This window comes from Lissotriton helveticus, chromosome 3_1 (assembly GCF_964261635.1).
Source record: "Lissotriton helveticus chromosome 3_1, aLisHel1.1, whole genome shotgun sequence".
In the NCBI taxonomy this organism is placed as follows: domain Eukaryota; kingdom Metazoa; phylum Chordata; class Amphibia; order Caudata; family Salamandridae; genus Lissotriton; species Lissotriton helveticus.
In genome coordinates this window covers 185,100,675-185,120,061 of record NC_136061.1, presented here as the reverse complement: position 1 = coordinate 185,120,061, position 19,387 = coordinate 185,100,675, and the positions used below count along the sequence as shown (strand labels likewise).

Sequence of the window (19,387 nt, the reverse complement as noted above, 5' to 3'; positions counted from 1 at the left end):
TTCTTGAAGGGCTAAAATATCCAGGCCATTTGTAACAGTTTCCCAGGAAGGATTTACGATTTTTTGTTTTAAACCAGCCACATTCCAAAACATCAGAGAGCACATATCTTTATTTTGGTCCAAAACTGTCTCGTCCATACCAACAATTCCCATTCCCTTCCCATGTTTTACAGATATTATTTTTCTATGGGTTTTAGATACTACGGTGGTTTGTTTACTGTTGTTCCTAGTATCTGCTCCCTTTTAACAAATATTGTTCTCCCCCCCCCCCCAATTATTTATCAGTTTTTTAGTTTCATTGCCATTTAATACCCTTTTATTACTTGTCCTTCTTACGCTTATATCAGGCATTTCCTGTGACAGGCTACTATCCGTTGGTTTAAAGGGAATGGATAAACAAGCATTTACAATGCAATGGTTTTGCCTTTGTTAAAGTTTGAGCTATTGGCATTGCTCTTGACAATATTTTTATTTATGTTTTTTTTAACATAAATAAATGGCATTGTCATTTACAATGCCACTAGCTTTATCTCTCGCAAATGACATACAAACACCCACAGAGAGCCCCCCAACACACACTCAGAGACCTCCCCACACACACACCCACACAGAGCCCCCCACACACACACCCACACAGAGCTCCCCACACACACAGCCATACAAAGCCCCCCCACACACCCACAGAGCCTCCCTACACACTGCGAGCCCCCCCCACACACACTGCGAGCCCCCCCCACACACACTGCGAGCCCCCCACACACTGCGAGCCCCCCCACACACTGCAAGCCCCCCACACACTGCAAGCCCCCCACACACTGCATGCCCCCCCACACACTGCATGCCCCCCCACACACTGCGAGCCCCCCCACACACTGCGAGCCCCCCCACACACTGCGAGCCCCCCACACACTGCGAGCCCCCCACACACTGCGAGCCCCCCACACACTGCGAGCCCCCCACACACTGCGAGCCCCCCCACACACTGCGAGCCCCCCCACACACTGCGAGCCCCCCCACACACTGCGAGCCCCCCAACACACTGCGAGACCCCCAACACACTGCGAGCCCCCCAACACACTGCGAGCCCCCCCACACACTGCGAGCCCCCCCAACACACTGCAAGCCCCCACACACACTGCGAGCCCGAGCCCAAGCGTAGTTGCAGGCAAATAGAAGGGGGTCACGTAAATGAAAAGGACGAGAGTTCGTAATGATACGTGTATTAAGCACACAAACGCACTGGAGAATGAATAAAGGCAGTTACGCAGGTGACACTGGAGGGTGGTAGGAGAAGGTAATATAGTGTCATATAGTGACATGTAAGAAGCTCAAGTAGTGCATGGTCTAAAAACAGTCTCTGGGAGAGACCTTAGTCGAGTCTACATAGAAATCGTGTGTCAATAACACAAGAAGAACCCCACAAAGGTATACAAGTCACAGAGGAGGGCGGGGGGGGGGGGGGGAGGAAATCATGGAAGAACCGCTAGTCGGAAGGAATGTAAAATGATGCACGTTTCACCTGCTGCGCTCTGTGGATGTCCAGGTGCTCTTCGGAAGACTAAAGAAAAAAAGTACGGGGTGATTATCAGAGGACGAGAGTGCGAGCAGCGTGATGACTGACAGTGGCAGGGGGTCTTACCGTGGTGGCGACTACTGGATACAAAGTCGGCCACGTGGTAAAAAGTACAGTAAACGACCAGGGCACCCCGTGCCAAAGGTGGGAGTACTGTACTGGACGGGTGCATCCAGAACTATTCGAGGCGACCTGGGAGGGAAAATAAGAATGAGGTCAGAGAGAGATATTAAGGGGCTACTGCGGTCAGCATCGGGTGGACGGGATGGCTCTCACCTGAGTCAGAAGGTCAGAAGACGCATCCGGTCCGCGCGTCCATGTAGCGAGTTCCGGGTAATGGACGTGTCCCGGCACCCCTCCCTTCTCTGTGGCCGCACTCACCGGTACTTGGACGCTGCAGCTCTTCCTCACCCGGTCCCGCTTCTTGGGGCCGGGTGCTCTCACGGGCGGCGGCGGGGCTCCTCTTCCACCATGGAGCCCTGCCGGTGGGTGCAGCTGCTTCTCCTTGTCCGCGCTGGGGGAGCGGGACTTCCGGGTCGCCCCCTCAGCTTCCGGGTCGTCGCGGGCAGCGCGGCGGCCCGTCTCAGCTACTGCAGGCGGGGAGTGAATTCACCGAGGGGTGGGCTCCCTCGAGGTGAAAATAAACAATAGCGGCAAGGTCCCTGGGCGCCTGCCAGGGGACAATTTAATTACAAAAAAAGCGAGGTGAGCACTCGCTAGGGCAGAAAAGCGCTATGAAGCGCTCTGGGTGTTTTTCACGAAACTCCCCGGCCCCAAGCAGGAAGGCGGGTGCCGGCAATGCCGGACCAGATTCGGGGGCGTTCCCGGCTTTTGGCTGACGTAGCGTGACGTAGCCAAAGCCAAAAATTCTCGGGAGCGCCCCCGAATCTGGTCCGGCATTGACGGACAGGCCCGTCTTCCAATGGCTAGCCTCCATTTATGGAGCTAGCCAATGGAAGACGGGGGCCGTTCCTGTCTCCCCATCTATACGCATTAGGTTTTCGCCTGCGCGAATAAGCTGCGCAGAGCGCAGCTTTCGCCAGGCAAAACCTAAAAAGGGGAGGACTGTGGGGCCTCTTCATGCACTGTATGTAATAAACTCACTTAAAAGCTCAGTAACTTTTTATATGATTTAAACAGCCTTCCCTTCCTGCAAGTGTTTATATTTCCGTATTGCTAATAGTTTGTGTGAACTGCGTTAATCTGACAAACAGGAGAAGTTAATGTGCTATTTTACATTTCGCACTGCCATCTAGTGGCACAAGAGGGAGTTTAATCTACCTTTAACAAAACATTTTAGATCACGAGTTTACAACAAGCATTTACAATGCAATGGTTTTGCCTTTGTTAAAGTTAGAGCTATTGGCATTGCTCTTGACACTCTGAAGCTCCACTCTGAAGCTCCACTCTGCACTCTGAAGCTCCACTCTGCACTCTGAAGCTCCACTCTGCACTCTGAAGCTCCACTCTGCACTCTGAAGCTCCACTCTGAAGCTCCACTCTGCACTCTGAAGCTGCACTCTGAAGCTCCACTCTGCACTCTGAAGCTGCACTCTGAAGCTGCACTCTGAAGCTCCACTCTGAAGCTCCACTCTGAAGCTCCACTCTGAAGCTCCACTCTGAAGCTCCACTCTGAAGCTCCACTCTGAAGCTCCACTCTGAAGCTCCACTCTGAAGCTCCACTCTGAAGCTCCACTCTGCACTCTGAAGCTCCACTCTGCACTCTGAAGCTCCACTCTGCACTCTGAAGCTGCACTCTGAAGCTCCACTCTGCACTCTGAAGCTCCACTCTGAAGCTCCACTCTGAAGCTCCACTCTGAAGCTCCACTCTGAAGCTCCACTCTGAAGCTCCACTCTGATGCTCCACTCTGATGCTCCACTCTGATGCTCCACTCTGAAGCTCCACTCTGAAGCTCCACTCTGAAGCTCCACTCTGAAGCTCCACTCTGAAGCTCCACTCTGAAGCTCCACTCTGAAGCTCCACTCTGCACTCTGAAGCTCCACTCTGCACTCTGAAGCTCCACTCTGCACTCTGAAGCTCCACTCTGAAGCTCCACTCTGCACTCTGAAGCTCCACTCTGAAGCTCCACTCTGCACTCTGAAGCTCCACTCTGCACTCTGAAGCTCCACTCTGAAGCTCCACTCTGCACTCTGAAGCTCCACTCTGAATCTGCACTCTGAAGCTCCACTCTGCACTCTGAAGCTCCACTCTGAATCTGCACTCTGAAGCTCCACTCTGCACTCTGAAGCTCCACTCTGAATCTGCACTCTGATGCTCCACTCTGAATCTGCACTCTGAAGCTCCACTCTGATGCTCCACTCTGAATCTGCACTCTGAAGCTCCACTCTACACTCTGAATCTGCACTCTGCAGCTCCACTCTGAATCTGCAGCTCCACTCTGCACTCTGAAGCTCCACTCTGAATCTCCACTCTGAAGCTCCACTCTGAAGCTCCACTCTGAAGCTCCACTCTGAAGCTCCACTCTGAAGCTCCACTCTGAAGCTCCACTCTGAAGCTCCACTCTGAAGCTCCACTCTGAAGCTCCACTCTGAAGCTCCACTCTGAAGCTCCACTCTGAAGCTCCACTCTGAAGCTCCACTCTGCACTCTGAAGCTCCACTCTGCACTCTGAAGCTCCACTCTGCACTCTGAATCTGCACTCTGAAGCTCCACTCTGAAGCTCCACTCTGAAGCTCCACTCTGAAGCTCCACTCTGAAGCTCCACTCTGAAGCTCCACTCTGAAGCTCCACTCTGAAGCTCCACTCTGAAGCTCCACTCTGAAGCTCCACTCTGAAGCTCCACTCTGCACTCTGAAGCTCCACTCTGAAGCTCCACTCTGCACTCTGAAGCTCCACTCTGAAGCTCCACTCTGCACTCTGAAGCTCCACTCTGAAGCTCCACTCTGCACTCTGAAGCTCCACTCTGCACTCTGAAGCTCCACTCTGCACTCTGAAGCTCCACTCTCCACTCTGAAGCTCCACTCTGAAGCTCCACTCTGAAGCTCCACTCTGAAGCTCCACTCTGAAGCTCCACTCTGAAGCTCCACTCTGAAGCTCCACTCTGAAGCTCCACTCTGAAGCTCCACTCTGCACTCTGAAGCTCCACTCTGAAGCTCCACTCTGCACTCTGAAGCTCCACTCTGAATCTGCACTCTGAAGCTCCACTCTGCACTCTGAAGCTCCACTCTGAAGCTCCACTCTGAAGCTCCACTCTGAAGCTCCACTCTCCACTCTGAAGCTCCACTCTGAAGCTCCACTCTGCACTCTGAAGCTCCACTCTGAAGCTCCACTCTGCACTCTGAAGCTCCACTCTGAAGCTCCACTCTGCACTCTGAAGCTCCACTCTGAAGCTCCACTCTGAAGCTCCACTCTGAAGCTCCACTCTGAAGCTCCACTCTGAAGCTCCACTCTGCACTCTGAAGCTCCACTCTGAAGCTCCACTCTGCACTCTGAAGCTCCACTCTGAAGCTCCACTCTGCACTCTGAAGCTCCACTCTGAAGCTCCACTCTGCACTCTGAAGCTCCACTCTGAAGCTCCACTCTGCACTCTGAAGCTCCACTCTGAAGCTCCACTCTGAATCTGCACTCTGAAGCTCCACTCTGCACTCTGAAGCTCCACTCTGAATCTGCACTCTGAATCTGCACTCTGAATCTGCACTCTGAATCTGCACTCTGAAGCTCCACTCTGAAGCTCCACTCTGAAGCTCCACTCTGAAGCTCCACTCTGAAGCTCCACTCTGAAGCTCCACTCTGAAGCTCCACTCTGAAGCTCCACTCTGAAGCTCCACTCTGAAGCTCCACTCTGAAGCTCCACTCTGAAGCTCCACTCTGAAGCTCCACTCTGAAGCTCCACTCTGAAGCTCCACTCTGAAGCTCCACTCTGAAGCTCCACTCTGAAGCTCCACTCTGAAGCTCCACTCTGCACTCTGAAGCTCCACTCTGAATCTGCACTCTGAAGCTCCACTCTGCACTCTGAAGCTCCACTCTGCACTCTGAAGCTCCACTCTGAAGCTCCACTCTGCACTCTGAAGCTCCACTCTGCACTCTGAAGCTCCACTCTGCACTCTGAAGCTCCACTCTGAAGCTCCACTCTGAAGCTCCACTCTGAAGCTCCACTCTGAAGCTCCACTCTGCACTCTGAAGCTCCACTCTGCACTCTGAAGCTCCACTCTGAAGCTCCACTCTGAAGCTCCACTCTGCACTCTGAAGCTCCACTCTGAAGCTCCACTCTGAAGCTCCACTCTGCACTCTGAAGCTCCACTCTGCACTCTGAAGCTCCACTCTGAAGCTCCACTCTGAAGCTCCACTCTGAAGCTCCACTCTGAAGCTCCACTCTGAAGCTCCACTCTGAAGCTCCACTCTGAAGCTCCACTCTGCACTCTGAAGCTCCACTCTGAAGCTCCACTCTGCACTCTGAAGCTCCACTCTGAAGCTCCACTCTGCACTCTGAAGCTCCACTCTGAAGCTCCACTCTGCACTCTGAAGCTCCACTCTGAAGCTCCACTCTGCACTCTGAAGCTCCACTCTGAATCTGCACTCTGAAGCTCCACTCTGCACTCTGAAGCTCCACTCTGAATCTGCACTCTGAAGCTCCACTCTGCACTCTGAAGCTCCACTCTGAAGCTCCACTCTGAAGCTCCACTCTGAAGCTCCACTCTGAAGCTCCACTCTGAAGCTCCACTCTGAAGCTCCACTCTGAAGCTCCACTCTGAAGCTCCACTCTGAAGCTCCACTCTGAAGCTCCACTCTGAAGCTCCACTCTGAAGCTCCACTCTGAAGCTCCACTCTGAAGCCCCACTCTGAAGCCCCACTCTGAAGCTCCACTCTGAAGCACCACTCTGCACTCTGAAGCTCCACTCTGAAGCTCCACTCTGAAGCTCCACTCTGAAGCTCCACTCTGAAGCTCCACTCTGAAGCTCCACTCTGAAGCTCCACTCTGAAGCTCCACTCTGAATCTGCACTCTGAAGCTCCACTCTGAATCTGCACTCTGAAGCTCCACTCTGAATCTGCACTCTGAAGCTCCACTCTGAAGCTCCACTCTGCACTCTGAAGCTCCACTCTGAAGCTCCACTCTGAAGCTCCACTCTGAAGCTCCACTCTGAAGCTCCACTCTGAAGCTCCACTCTGAAGCTCCACTCTGAAGCTCCACTCTGCACTCTGAAGCTCCACTCTGAAGCTCCACTCTGCACTCTGAAGCTCCACTCTGAAGCTCCACTCTGCACTCTGAAGCTCCACTCTGAAGCTCCACTCTGCACTCTGAAGCTCCACTCTGAAGCTCCACTCTGCACTCTGAAGCTCCACTCTGAAGCTCCACTCTGAAGCTCCACTCTGAAGCTCCACTCTGAAGCTCCACTCTGAAGCTCCACTCTGAAGCTCCACTCTGAAGCTCCACTCTGAAGCTCCACTCTGAAGCTCCACTCTGAAGCTCCACTCTGAAGCTCCACTCTGAAGCTCCACTCTGCACTCTGAAGCTCCACTCTGAATCTGCACTCTGAAGCTCCACTCTGCACTCTGAAGCTCCACTCTGAAGCTCCACTCTGAAGCTCCACTCTGAAGCTCCACTCTGAAGCTCCACTCTGAAGCTCCACTCTGAAGCTCCACTCTGAAGCTCCACTCTGAAGCTCCACTCTGAAGCTCCACTCTGAAGCTCCACTCTGCACTCTGAAGCTCCACTCTGAAGCTCCACTCTGCACTCTGAAGCTCCACTCTGAATCTGCACTCTGAAGCTCCACTCTGCACTCTGAAGCTCCACTCTGCACTCTGAAGCTCCACTCTGAAGCTCCACTCTGCACTCTGAAGCTCCACTCTGAAGCTCCACTCTGCACTCTGAAGCTCCACTCTGAAGCTCCACTCTGAAGCTCCACTCTGAAGCTCCACTCTGAAGCTCCACTCTGAAGCTCCACTCTGAAGCTCCACTCTGAAGCTCCACTCTGCACTCTGAAGCTCCACTCTGAAGCTCCACTCTGCACTCTGAAGCTCCACTCTGCACTCTGAAGCTCCACTCTGAAGCTCCACTCTGCACTCTGAAGCTCCACTCTGCACTCTGAAGCTCCACTCTGAAGCTCCACTCTGCACTCTGAAGCTCCACTCTGAATCTGCACTCTGAAGCTCCACTCTGCACTCTGAATCTGCACTCTGAATCTGCACTCTGAAGCTCCACTCTGAAGCTCCACTCTGAAGCTCCACTCTGAATCTGCACTCTGAATCTGCACTCTGAATCTGCACTCTGAATCTGCACTCTGAATCTGCACTCTGAATCTGCACTCTGAATCTCCACTCTGAAGCTCCACTCTGAAGCTCCACTCTGAAGCTCCACTCTGAAGCTCCACTCTGAAGCTCCACTCTGAAGCTCCACTCTGCACTCTGAAGCTCCACAGCTCCACTCTGAAGCTCCACTCTGAAGCTCCACTCTGAAGCTCCACTCTGAAGCTCCACTCTGAAGCTCCACTCTCTCCACTCTGAAGCTCCACTCTGCACTCTGAAGCTCCACTCTGAATCTGCACTCTGAAGCTCCACTCTGCACTCTGAAGCTCCACTCTGAATCTGCACTCTGAATGCTCCACTCTGCACTCTGAAGCTCCACTCTGAAATCTGCACTCTGAAGCTCCACTCTGCACTCTGAAGCTCCACTCTGCACTCTGAAGCTCCACTCTGCACTCTGAAGCTCCACTCTGAAGCTCCACTCCTGAAGCTCCACTCTGAAGCTCCACTCTGAAGCTCCACTCTGAAGCTCCACTCTGCACTCTGAAGCTCCACTCTGCACTCTGAAGCTCCACTCTGAAGCTCCACTCTGAAGCTCCACTCTGAAGCTCCACTCTGAAGCTCCACTCTGAAGCTCCACTCTGCACTCTGAAGCTCCACTCTGAAGCTCCACTCTGCACTCTGAAGCTCCACTCTGAAGCTCCACTCTGCACTCTGAAGCTCCACTCTGCACTCTGAAGCTCCACTCTGAATCATGCACTCTGAAGCTCCACTCTGCACTCTGAAGCTCCACTCTGAATCTGCACTCTGAAGCTCCACTCTGCACTCTGAAGCTCCACTCTGAATCTGCACTCTGAAGCTCCACTCTGCACTCTGAAGCTCCACTCTGCACTCTGAAGCTCCACTCTGCACTCTGAAGCTCCACTCTGAAGCTCCACTCTGAAGCTCCACTCTGAAGCTCCACTCTGAAGCTCCACTCTCCACTCTGAAGCTCCACTCTGAAGCTCCACTTCGAAGCTCCACTCTGAAGCTCCACTCTGAAGCTCCACTCTGAAGCTCCACTCTGAAGCTCCACTCTGAAGCTCCACTCTGAAGCTCCACTCTGAAGCTCCACTCTGAAGCTCCACTCTGCACTCTGAAGCTCCACTCTGCACTCTGAAGCTCCACTCTGAAGCTCCACTCTGCACTCTGAAGCTCCACTCTGAAGCTCCACTCTGAAGCTCCACTCTGAAGCTCCACTCTGAAGCTCCACTCTGAAGCTCCACTCTGAAGCTCCACTCTGAAGCTCCACTCTGAAGCTCCACTCTGAAGCTCCACTCTGAAGCTCCACTCTGAAGCTCCACTCTGAAGCTCCACTCTGAAGCTCCACTCTGAAGCTCCACTCTGAAGCTCCACTCTGAATCTGCACTCTGAAGCTCCACTCTGCACTCTGAAGCTCCACTCTGAATCTGCACTCTGAAGCTCCACTCTGAAGCTCCACTCTGAAGCTCCACTCTGAAGCTCCACTCTGAAGCTCCACTCTGAAGCTCCACTCTGAAGCTCCGCTCTGAAGCTCCACTCTGAAGCTCCGCTCTGAAGCTCCACTCTGCACTCTGAATCTGCACTCTGAAGCTCCACTCTGCACTCTGAAGCTCCACTCTGCACTCTGAAGCTCCACTCTGCACTCTGAAGCTCCACTCTGAATCTGCACTCTGAAGCTCCACTCTGCACTCTGAAGCTCCACTCTGCACTCTGAAGCTCCACTCTGAAGCTCCACTCTGAAGCTCCACTCTGCACTCTGAATCTGCACTCTGAAGCTCCACTCTGCACTCTGAAGCTCCACTCTGCACTCTGAAGCTCCACTCTGAATCTGCACTCTGAAGCTCCACTCTGCACTCTGAAGCTCCACTCTGCACTCTGAATCTGCACTCTGAATCTGCACTCTGAAGCTCCACTCTGAATCTGCACTCTGAAGCTGCACTCTGAAGCTCCACTCTGCACTCTGATGCTCCACTCTGAAGCTCCACTCTGAAGCTCCACTCTGAAGCTCCACTCTGAAGCTCCACTCTGAAGCTCCACTCTGAAGCTCCACTCTGAAGCTCCACTCTGAAGCTCCACTCTGAAGCTCCACTCTGAAGCTCCACTCTGAAGCTCCACTCTGATGCTCCACTCTGATGCTCCACTCTGAAGCTCCACTCTGAAGCTCCACTCTGAAGCTCCACTCTGAAGCTGCACTCTGAAGCTCCACTCTGCACTCTGAAGCTCCACTCTGCACTCTGAAGCTCCACTCTGCACTCTGAAGCTCCACTCTGCACTCTGAAGCTCCACTCTGAAGCTCCACTCTGCACTCTGAAGCTCCACTCTGCACTCTGAAGCTCCACTCTGAAGCTCCACTCTGCACTCTGAAGCTCCACTCTGAATCTGCACTCTGAAGCTCCACTCTGCACTCTGAATCTGCACTCTGATGCTCCACTCTGAATCTGCACTCTGAAGCTCCACTCTGCACTCTGAATCTGCACTCTGCAGCTCCACTCTGCACTCTGAAGCTCCACTCTGAATCTCCACTCTGAAGCTCCACTCTGAAGCTCCACTCTGAAGCTCCACTCTGAAGCTCCACTCTGAAGCTCCACTCTGAAGCTCCACTCTGAAGCTCCACTCTGAAGCTCCACTCTGAAGCTCCACTCTGAAGCTCCACTCTGAAGCTCCACTCTGCACTCTGAATCTGCACTCTGAAGCTCCACTCTGAAGCTCCACTCTGAAGCTCCACTCTGAAGCTCCACTCTGAAGCTCCACTCTGAAGCTCCACTCTGAAGCTCCACTCTGAAGCTCCACTCTGCACTCTGAAGCTCCACTCTGAAGCTCCACTCTGCACTCTGAAGCTCCACTCTGAAGCTCCACTCTGCACTCTGAAGCTCCACTCTGAAGCTCCACTCTGAAGCTCCACTCTGAAGCTCCACTCTGAAGCTCCACTCTGAAGCTCCACTCTGAAGCTCCACTCTGAAGCTCCACTCTGAAGCTCCACTCTGAAGCTCCACTCTGAAGCTCCACTCTGCACTCTGAAGCTCCACTCTGAAGCTGCACTCTGAAGCTGCACTCTGAAGCTCATCTGAAGCTCCACTCTGAAGCTCCACTCTGAAGCTCCACTCTGCACTCTGAAGCTCCACTCTGAAGCTCCACTCTGAAGCTCCACTCTGCACTCTGAAGCTCCACTCTGAAGCTCCACTCTGCACTCTGAAGCTCCACTCTGAAGCTCCACTCTGCACTCTGAAGCTCCACTCTGAAGCTCCACTCTGCACTCTGAAGCTCCACTCTGAAGCTCCACTCTGCACTCTGAAGCTCCACTCTGAAGCTCCACTCTGAAGCTCCACTCTGCACTCTGAAGCTCCACTCTGAAGCTCCACTCTGAAGCTCCACTCTGAAGCTCCACTCTGAATCTGCACTCTGAAGCTCCACTCTGCACTCTGAAGCTCCACTCTGCACTCTGCAGCTCCACTCTGCACTCTGAAGCTCCACTCTGCACTCTGCAGCTCCACTCTGCAGCTCCACTCTGAAGCTCCACTCTGAAGCTCCACTCTGAAGCTCCACTCTGAAGCTCCACTCTGAAGCTCCACTCTGAAGCTCCACTCTGAAGCTCCACTCTGAAGCTCCACTCTGAAGCTCCACTCTGAAGCTCCACTCTGCACTCTGAAGCTCCACTCTGAAGCTCCACTCTGCACTCTGAAGCTCCACTCTGCACTCTGAAGCTCCACTCTGAAGCTCCACTCTGCACTCTGAAGCTCCACTCTGAAGCTCCACTCTGCACTCTGAAGCTCCACTCTGCACTCTGAAGCTCCACTCTGAAGCTCCACTCTGCACTCTGAAGCTCCACTCTGAATCTGCACTCTGAAGCTCCACTCTGCACTCTGAAGCTCCACTCTGAATCTCCAGCTCCACTCTGAAGCTCCACTCTGAAGCTCCACTCTGAAGCTCCACTCTGAAGCTCCACTCTGAAGCTCCACTCTGAAGCTCCACTCTGCACTCTGAAGCTCCACTCTGAATCTGCACTCTGAAGCTCCACTCTGCACTCTGAAGCTCCACTCTGCACTCTGAAGCTCCACTCTGAAGCTCCACTCTGCACTCTGAAGCTCCACTCTGCACTCTGAAGCTCCACTCTGAATCTGCACTCTGAAGCTCCACTCTGAATCTGCACTCTGAAGCTCCACTCTGCACTCTGAAGCTCCACTCTGAATCTGCACTCTGAAGCTCCACTCTGCACTCTGAAGCTCCACTCTGAAGCTCCACTCTGAAGCTCCACTCTGAAGCTCCACTCTGAAGCTCCACTCTGAAGCTCCACTCTGAAGCTCCACTCTGAAGCTCCACTCTCCACTCTGAAGCTCCACTCTGAAGCTCCACTCTGAAGCTCCACTCTGAAGCTCCACTCTGAAGCTCCACTCTGAAGCTCCACTCTGCACTCTGAAGCTCCACTCTGAAGCTCCACTCTGAAGCTCCACTCTGAAGCTCCACTCTGAAGCTCCACTCTGAAGCTCCACTCTGCACTCTGAAGCTCCACTCTGCACTCTGAAGCTCCACTCTGAAGCTCCACTCTGCACTCTGAAGCTCCACTCTGCACTCTGAAGCTCCACTCTGAAGCTCCACTCTGAAGCTCCACTCTGAAGCTCCACTCTGAAGCTCCACTCTGAAGCTCCACCCTGAAGCTCCACTCTGCACTCTGAAGCTCCACTCTGAAGCTCCACTCTGCACTCTGAAGCTCCACTCTGAAGCTCCACTCTGCACTCTGAAGCTCCACTCTGCACTCTGAAGCTCCACTCTGAAGCTCCACTCTGCACTCTGAAGCTCCACTCTGCACTCTGAAGCTCCACTCTGAAGCTCCACTCTGCACTCTGAAGCTCCACTCTGCACTCTGAAGCTCCACTCTGAAGCTCCACTCTGCACTCTGAAGCTCCACTCTGCACTCTGAAGCTCCACTCTGAAGCTCCACTCTGCACTCTGAAGCTCCACTCTGAATCTGCACTCTGAAGCTCCACTCTGCACTCTGAAGCTCCACTCTGAATCTGCACTCTGAAGCTCCACTCTGCACTCTGAAGCTCCACTCTGAAGCTGCACTCTGAAGCTCCACTCTGAAGCTCCACTCTGAAGCTCCACTCTGAAGCTCCACTCTGAAGCTCCACTCTGAAGCTCCACTCTGCACTCTGAAGCTCCACTGAAGCTACACACCGCGCAGGGCAGCTCTGGATGCTGATGCGAGAGGCCAGCTGGGAGGCGCGCTGCTCGTCTTCCTGCTCGTGCTGACTCGGAGAGAAAACTTGTTTTCATTGGGAGAGCGGCCTTCAAAGACCCGGTCACTGCGCCTCTCCGAGTGTTTAGCTTGGGATAAAATGGGCGCAGTGTTGTGGTGATGACAGTAGAGCAAGGGAGGTGCCGGCAATGCCGGAACAGACTCGGGGGCGTTCCCGGCGTCGCGTGACGTCGGCAAAAGGGAAAGAATGTCAGGAACGCCCCCGTGTCTGGTCCGGCATTGACGGACAGGCCCCTCGTCCAATGGCAAGGCTCCGTTTACGGAGCCAGCCAATCAATGACGAGGGCCGACCCAAAGCACCCTACAGTTCTCAACAGGATTTCGCCTGCGCAGCTCTGAAGCTCCACTCTGAAGCTCCACTCTGCACTCTGAAGCTCCACTCTGAATCTGCACTCTGAAGCTCCACTCTGAAGCTCCACTCTGAAGCTCCACTCTGAAGCTCCACTCTGAAGCTCCACTCTGAAGCTCCACTCTGAAGCTCCACTCTGAAGCTCCACTCTGAAGCTCCACTCTGAAGCTCCACTCTGAAGCTCCACTCTGAAGCTCCACTCTGAATCTGCACTCTGAAGCTCCACTCTGCACTCTGAAGCTCCACTCTGCACTCTGAAGCTCCACTCTGAAGCTCCACTCTGCACTCTGAAGCTCCACTCTGCACTCTGAAGCTCCACTCTGAATCTGCACTCTGAAGCTCCACTCTGCACTCTGAAGCTCCACTCTGCACTCTGAAGCTCCACTCTGAAGCTCCACTCTGCACTCTGAAGCTCCACTCTGAAGCTCCACTCTGCACTCTGAAGCTCCACTCTGAAGCTCCACTCTGCACTCTGAAGCTCCACTCTGCACTCTGAAGCTCCACTCTGAAGCTCCACTCTGCACTCTGAAGCTCCACTCTGCACTCTGAAGCTCCACTCTGAAGCTCCACTCTGCACTCTGAAGCTCCACTCTGAATCTGCACTCTGAAGCTCCACTCTGCACTCTGAAGCTCCACTCTGAATCTGCACTCTGAAGCTCCACTCTGCACTCTGAAGCTCCACTCTGAAGCTGCACTCTGAAGCTCCACTCTGAAGCTCCACTCTGAAGCTCCACTCTGAAGCTCCACTCTGAAGCTCCACTCTGCACTCTGAAGCTCCACTGAAGCTACACACCGCGCAGGGCAGCTCTGGATGCTGATGCGAGAGGCCAGCTGGGAGGCGCGCTGCTCGTCTTCCTGCTCGTGCTGACTCGGAGAGAAAACTTGTTTTCATTGGGAGAGCGGCCTTCAAAGACCCGGTCACTGCGCCTCTCCGAGTGTTTAGCTTGGGATAAAATGGGCGCAGTGTTGTGGTGATGACAGTAGAGCAAGGGAGGTGCCGGCAATGCCGGAACAGACTCGGGGGCGTTCCCGGCGTCGCGTGACGTCGGCAAAAGGGAAAGAATGTCAGGAACGCCCCCGTGTCTGGTCCGGCATTGACGGACAGGCCCCTCGTCCAATGGCAAGGCTCCGTTTACGGAGCCAGCCAATCAATGACGAGGGCCGACCCAAAGCACCCTACAGTTCTCAACAGGATTTCGCCTGCGCGAAAAGCTGCGCAGAACGCAGCTTTCGCTAGGCAAAACCTAAAAATGCAAGTAATTGCACAAGCCGGGGATATTGAAGTATTGTGTCACGGCGCCTCCAAACTGACTATCTTAAAGATGCCTGAGACACTTCAATTAATGAAGATGACTAAAGGTAATTTAGTGAAGGAACTTGGAGACTACTCTTGTTTTACATTTGATTTAGGGCTGAAAAGGAGTGATTACGAGTAAAATGAAGTGCTGCAATAATGGCGCTACATTTTAATTTATGTGCCCCTAATTTTCAATTTTTGTGCCGCAAAATGTTCAAATTTATGCCAAAATATATCCTGGGGGGTCTGTATAATGTACAATTGTAATGTAAGGGATTATTTATAGAGCGCACAGTGACCAAAAATGGTATTCTGGCGCTAAAACCACTATGTAAGGTGCAGCAGATGAATAAGCTGAGAAGCGGGCAGCTAATGGGGAATTAACTAGGTCTTCAGTACCTTCCTGAATTTTTGTAAGTCAGATTGAGATTGTAAGAAAGTTTGTTCAGTAACCGGCCCGGGTTGACCATAATGTTGCGTCCTCCTTGTCTGACTTTTTTGTATTTGAGCTCTTGGACATAGTTACCAGTAGTAGAACAAAGGTTTCTGCTGGGGGTGTATTTTTTGTTTGTTTTGGAGAGGTTTTGGCACTAAGTTTTGTAGTTCCTTGTGAACACTACAGAGAGATTTAAAGAATATTCTCGGCTTGATAGGTAGGCGCTGAAGCTCCTTCAAGGCATCTGTGGCAGATGAATGTCGAGGTCTGTTCAATGTCAGTTTAGCGGTGATGGTCTGAATACGTGCTCACCTTTTTAGCAGGTAATTAGGGGCTCATAGCAACAGGACATGGCAGTAGTCCAACCTACTTAATATTTCCCCTCTGGAGATCAGTGATCTGGCTGGTAGATCAAGCAGAGGGTATAGCTTCCTAAGATCCCAGAGCAAAACAGGTCCCGGTAAGTCTGTTCACTTGATTTTCCAAGGATAATCCTTGGTTGGTGATCACACTCACGTTTCGCACCGCCACAGGATTGCCCAAAGGTTTTTCCATGGGTAACGGCCAGAAGTTCGGTGATAAGGACACCTGGATTTTTTGGGAGGATCAGCAAAGGAGTTCGGTTTTATTTCCATTCATTTTCAATGAATTTAAATTCATTCAGTCAAAGATGTCAATTATGCATGCCTGGAAGTTTGCAATGGTATCTAACTGTAATGTTATGCTAACCTTTCATGATTCTTTGTTTTGTAGCTCCCGTATGATTGAAATCCAGTCCCAGATGTCAGAAAGAGCAGTGGAGCTGCTATGCTTGCCAGAGGACCAAGCCTGTTACCTGCTGGATGTGGGGTGCGTTCTGTCACAATGCCTATTTTGGTGAAGTTGCATTACCATCTGTCCCACAAAATTGTCCACACCTATTACAAGAATGGGCTTTTGTTAAATAGTTTACCTCATTTCCAGGCCTGACAAGACAGTCAGTTGAGAACATTCTCTCATGTATCCTAGTTGAATTACAAGAATGGGCTTTTGTTAAATAGTTTAGGTAGATGCATGTTGTGGCGAAAAATCCCCTTGTGTGGTGCTGGATGTGCACCCCTGCCCTGAGTGCCCCAACTGTAATGATGTCTGGATCCTTGATGCTGATTTTCTGTTGTCATGGGCTGGGTGTATACGTGCCTGTTAATTGGACAATGCATGGCCGATTCTGGGTTTCAGTTTGGGAGACCCATTGCTAAAGGAGAAACATGAAGTATTAGAGGAATGCCCCAGACGGATTTGTGGATTTCTACATTCCTGTGAGCCGGGTGAGACACCCTGGAGGAAAGGAGAGCCAGGCCTTTCAGTACACTTCAAAGGGTGCCCTTTCATTCAGTGAGAGGTCACTGAGCAGGGAAGCTTGGGCATATCTCAGGAAGGAGGCTGATAAGAGAATCCTAATTAGTATGTCAGATGCCCTGGAGTAACCATTTGATACATATATCACAGTGGCTGACATTCAGGTGGGAATCGCTTGTCTCTAGCATGGTCTGTGTTGTAGGGCCCCCAGATTTGAAGTCACTTCTGCTGTTCTAGACTGCTTTCTCGAGGAAGGGCAAAGGAGAGGGCACTTCAAATGAAGCAGACCCCTAACATAAACTTCAAAGACTCTGACTCAAATCACATTTTGTTTCTGGAAATGAACTATAATGAAGGGAGCTTGAGGCTCCCAAGAATGTCCACTGTCCAATGTCCAATCACTCTAGGAGTCGCTAGACAAAAAAAAAAAACACACACACTCCCATACAATAAGTTCGAGTGGAAGGACCCGGAGCCAGAGAGCCCCTGAAAGACTGGTCGCATGATTAGTACGATCGGCCGCATCTTTACTCCTGCACCCAATCTAGCTGGCACTCATTTACATCCCTTCTGACACTGACAAGCACTCGCAGAATACAGCTACTAATAAACACGACCAGACCCCCCGACAGGGTCAAAAGGAGCGCATGGTCCTGATCATGAGATCGGGGAAAACGCGACAACCTGTGGAAAGTAGAAAAAAAAAATCAAAAAACACTACTGTGGAAAGAAAAATAACACTGGAAACAGGGCCCGAACTAAATCCCAGGGAGAGGTTGGTATCGGCACCGACCCCTGAGCTAACACCAGTCCCCAGACTGAAATCTGGTCTCCTAAAATTCTTTTATCTTAAGGACCCAATGTCGGCGATCTATGCACAGACCGCGGAGACTTGCAAGCTACCAAGCCCCATTGTGCCATCAAATGTACCCTCCCCAGGGGCTAACAGTTTGCAGAATAGGCCAAGTAGCAACACAGAGCGCCTATCTCCACCACAGCGTTCGGGTCCCTTGTGCCAAGGCAAACTTGCGCTACTAACCGCCCAAGTGCACCGTCCCAACATCCTCGCAACAACAAACGAAATCAAGGGAGGTAGAGCAGAAAAGGACACCTCAGACAATTGCCTCACGAAGGACACCAGGTTGAACCAGAACAAAAGCGGGACAATCGTGGAGCTAGTCAAAGCGAGCAATCACTCAATGGCAAGCAAGGGCGAGCCGGAGGTAAACACAGGCCACAAAAATCCATCCACCTCACCCGGGCAAGAAGGGGATTCCTGGTTAAAACCTCTCTTCTTATCAAATGACTCCCAACTTGAGGAACTCAGTCAGTCAGTCAGTCAAATTAACTTTATTCGATTTGTTAAAATCATACAAAGTACATAAAAACAGTATTATTTACAATTTAAGAAAGAATTAAACAATTTCATTTACGAGCAAGTTAATTTGGATAAAAAACACATTATGTACATCAAATTTCCAAATTCATGCCCCTTCTGGCTCTGGATGCTGCCACAAGAAAATTGGCCATGGCGAATGTGATACAGATGTTACCCAGTGATTTTAAATATAACATGGCTGGTCTCACCTGGGAGAAGCCCGCTTCTCTTAAGACTGGTAGCAGGTATTTTTTCCTTTGGTCGGAAAAGAAATCGCAAAACATAACAAAATGTAAACTGTCCTGAACAGAAAAATTGTCACAAGTGCAAGGGGGAGCTAACTCAGGTTTCATCCAGGTATTAAAATGGCCCAAATAAAAATGAATAGTGTTAAATCTGAATTTTGTTAACAAGAATCTATGAAACGGATTAGTGACAAAACATAAATAGGGTTCAATTGCAAGTGACTGGAGTGACAAAAAATGCATTCGAACAGAAGGTTTTGACAATTCGACTTCTTCACGCGACATGTATGCCCTAACCATAAACTGTTTTTTTATAAGACTCACATCCTGCTTAGTGATACACGAAGGGGAGGTAAATAAATCTGGACGACCTAGTTCAGTAAAAGATTTGTGCAAATACGCCATCCATGGTATCTTGTGACTATACTCTAAACTCATCACATCCCTCATGATCGTAGGAACTCACTGAGAGAATTACAAAGTATATCGACTCACAAGGGAGAGCGCCACTAGCAGAACACGGTTTTGACGATCGACATTTGAGTCCGGGTATGCTGGTTTCAACCCCGCGTGTCCGAGAGCCAAAAAAAGTAAACAAAAATCTCCCACAAACGATAGCATCATTATGCAGGCAAATCAATTACACCCCACTCACTCCGCGCCAATCACAATTTCATCGGGGAGCACGTCTGATTTAGAACCCAAGGACTTAAGTAAAATCCAAAAAGACGAGCCCTCCATGCCATGGACCCAATCTCTGCTAAACACTCTTGAGCAAGCAATAAGGGTGCTGAACTACCAATCCAACAAAATGGAAGTCCAGATAGACCTTATTACATTAATGTCCGGGCACATATCGGGTATAAACGCTAAACTGGACTCTGTCTCAGCACTCTTAACACCCCAGGGGAATTTAGAGCCCAATACCAGCTGGAGCAATCAACAACGAAACTGCGGATGTGGAAGCATCATCGAAAAGCTAGCAAGCCTCCCGGCCATTTTGATGGACATTTTAGGGGAGGTAAAACAATCACGCGTAAACAGTCAGACAACAGACATTAAGCCCACCCAGGAGAAACCACAACTACACAAGAGACAGCTCTTAAACGGACTTACAAGAAGTAAACAACCAACGGATCAGGAGCAAGTAGTAAAGGAAAGTGGTATAGATAAATCAGCTTCAGACACTGAAGAAATACAACCTAACCAACAACCCTCTTTTGAGAACAATCCAACAAAGGAAAAGGGCGAGGAAGGCCAGGCTTAAGTATAAGAACCAAGTTAACCTAGTCCC

General features: G+C 51.4%; 1 protein-coding gene across 1 annotated transcript in view; it reads left to right on the top strand.

Annotated features, from left to right (window-relative positions):
* BUD23 (BUD23 rRNA methyltransferase and ribosome maturation factor) overlaps positions 1 to 19,387 on the top strand; it is a 153,689-nt gene that overhangs the window by 63,058 nt on the left and 71,244 nt on the right. The window contains exon 3 of the mRNA XM_078679569.1: positions 15,886 to 15,981. Within this exon, the coding sequence (XP_078535695.1) occupies positions 15,886 to 15,981 (96 nt within the window). The remainder of the gene's footprint in view (positions 1 to 15,885; positions 15,982 to 19,387) is intronic.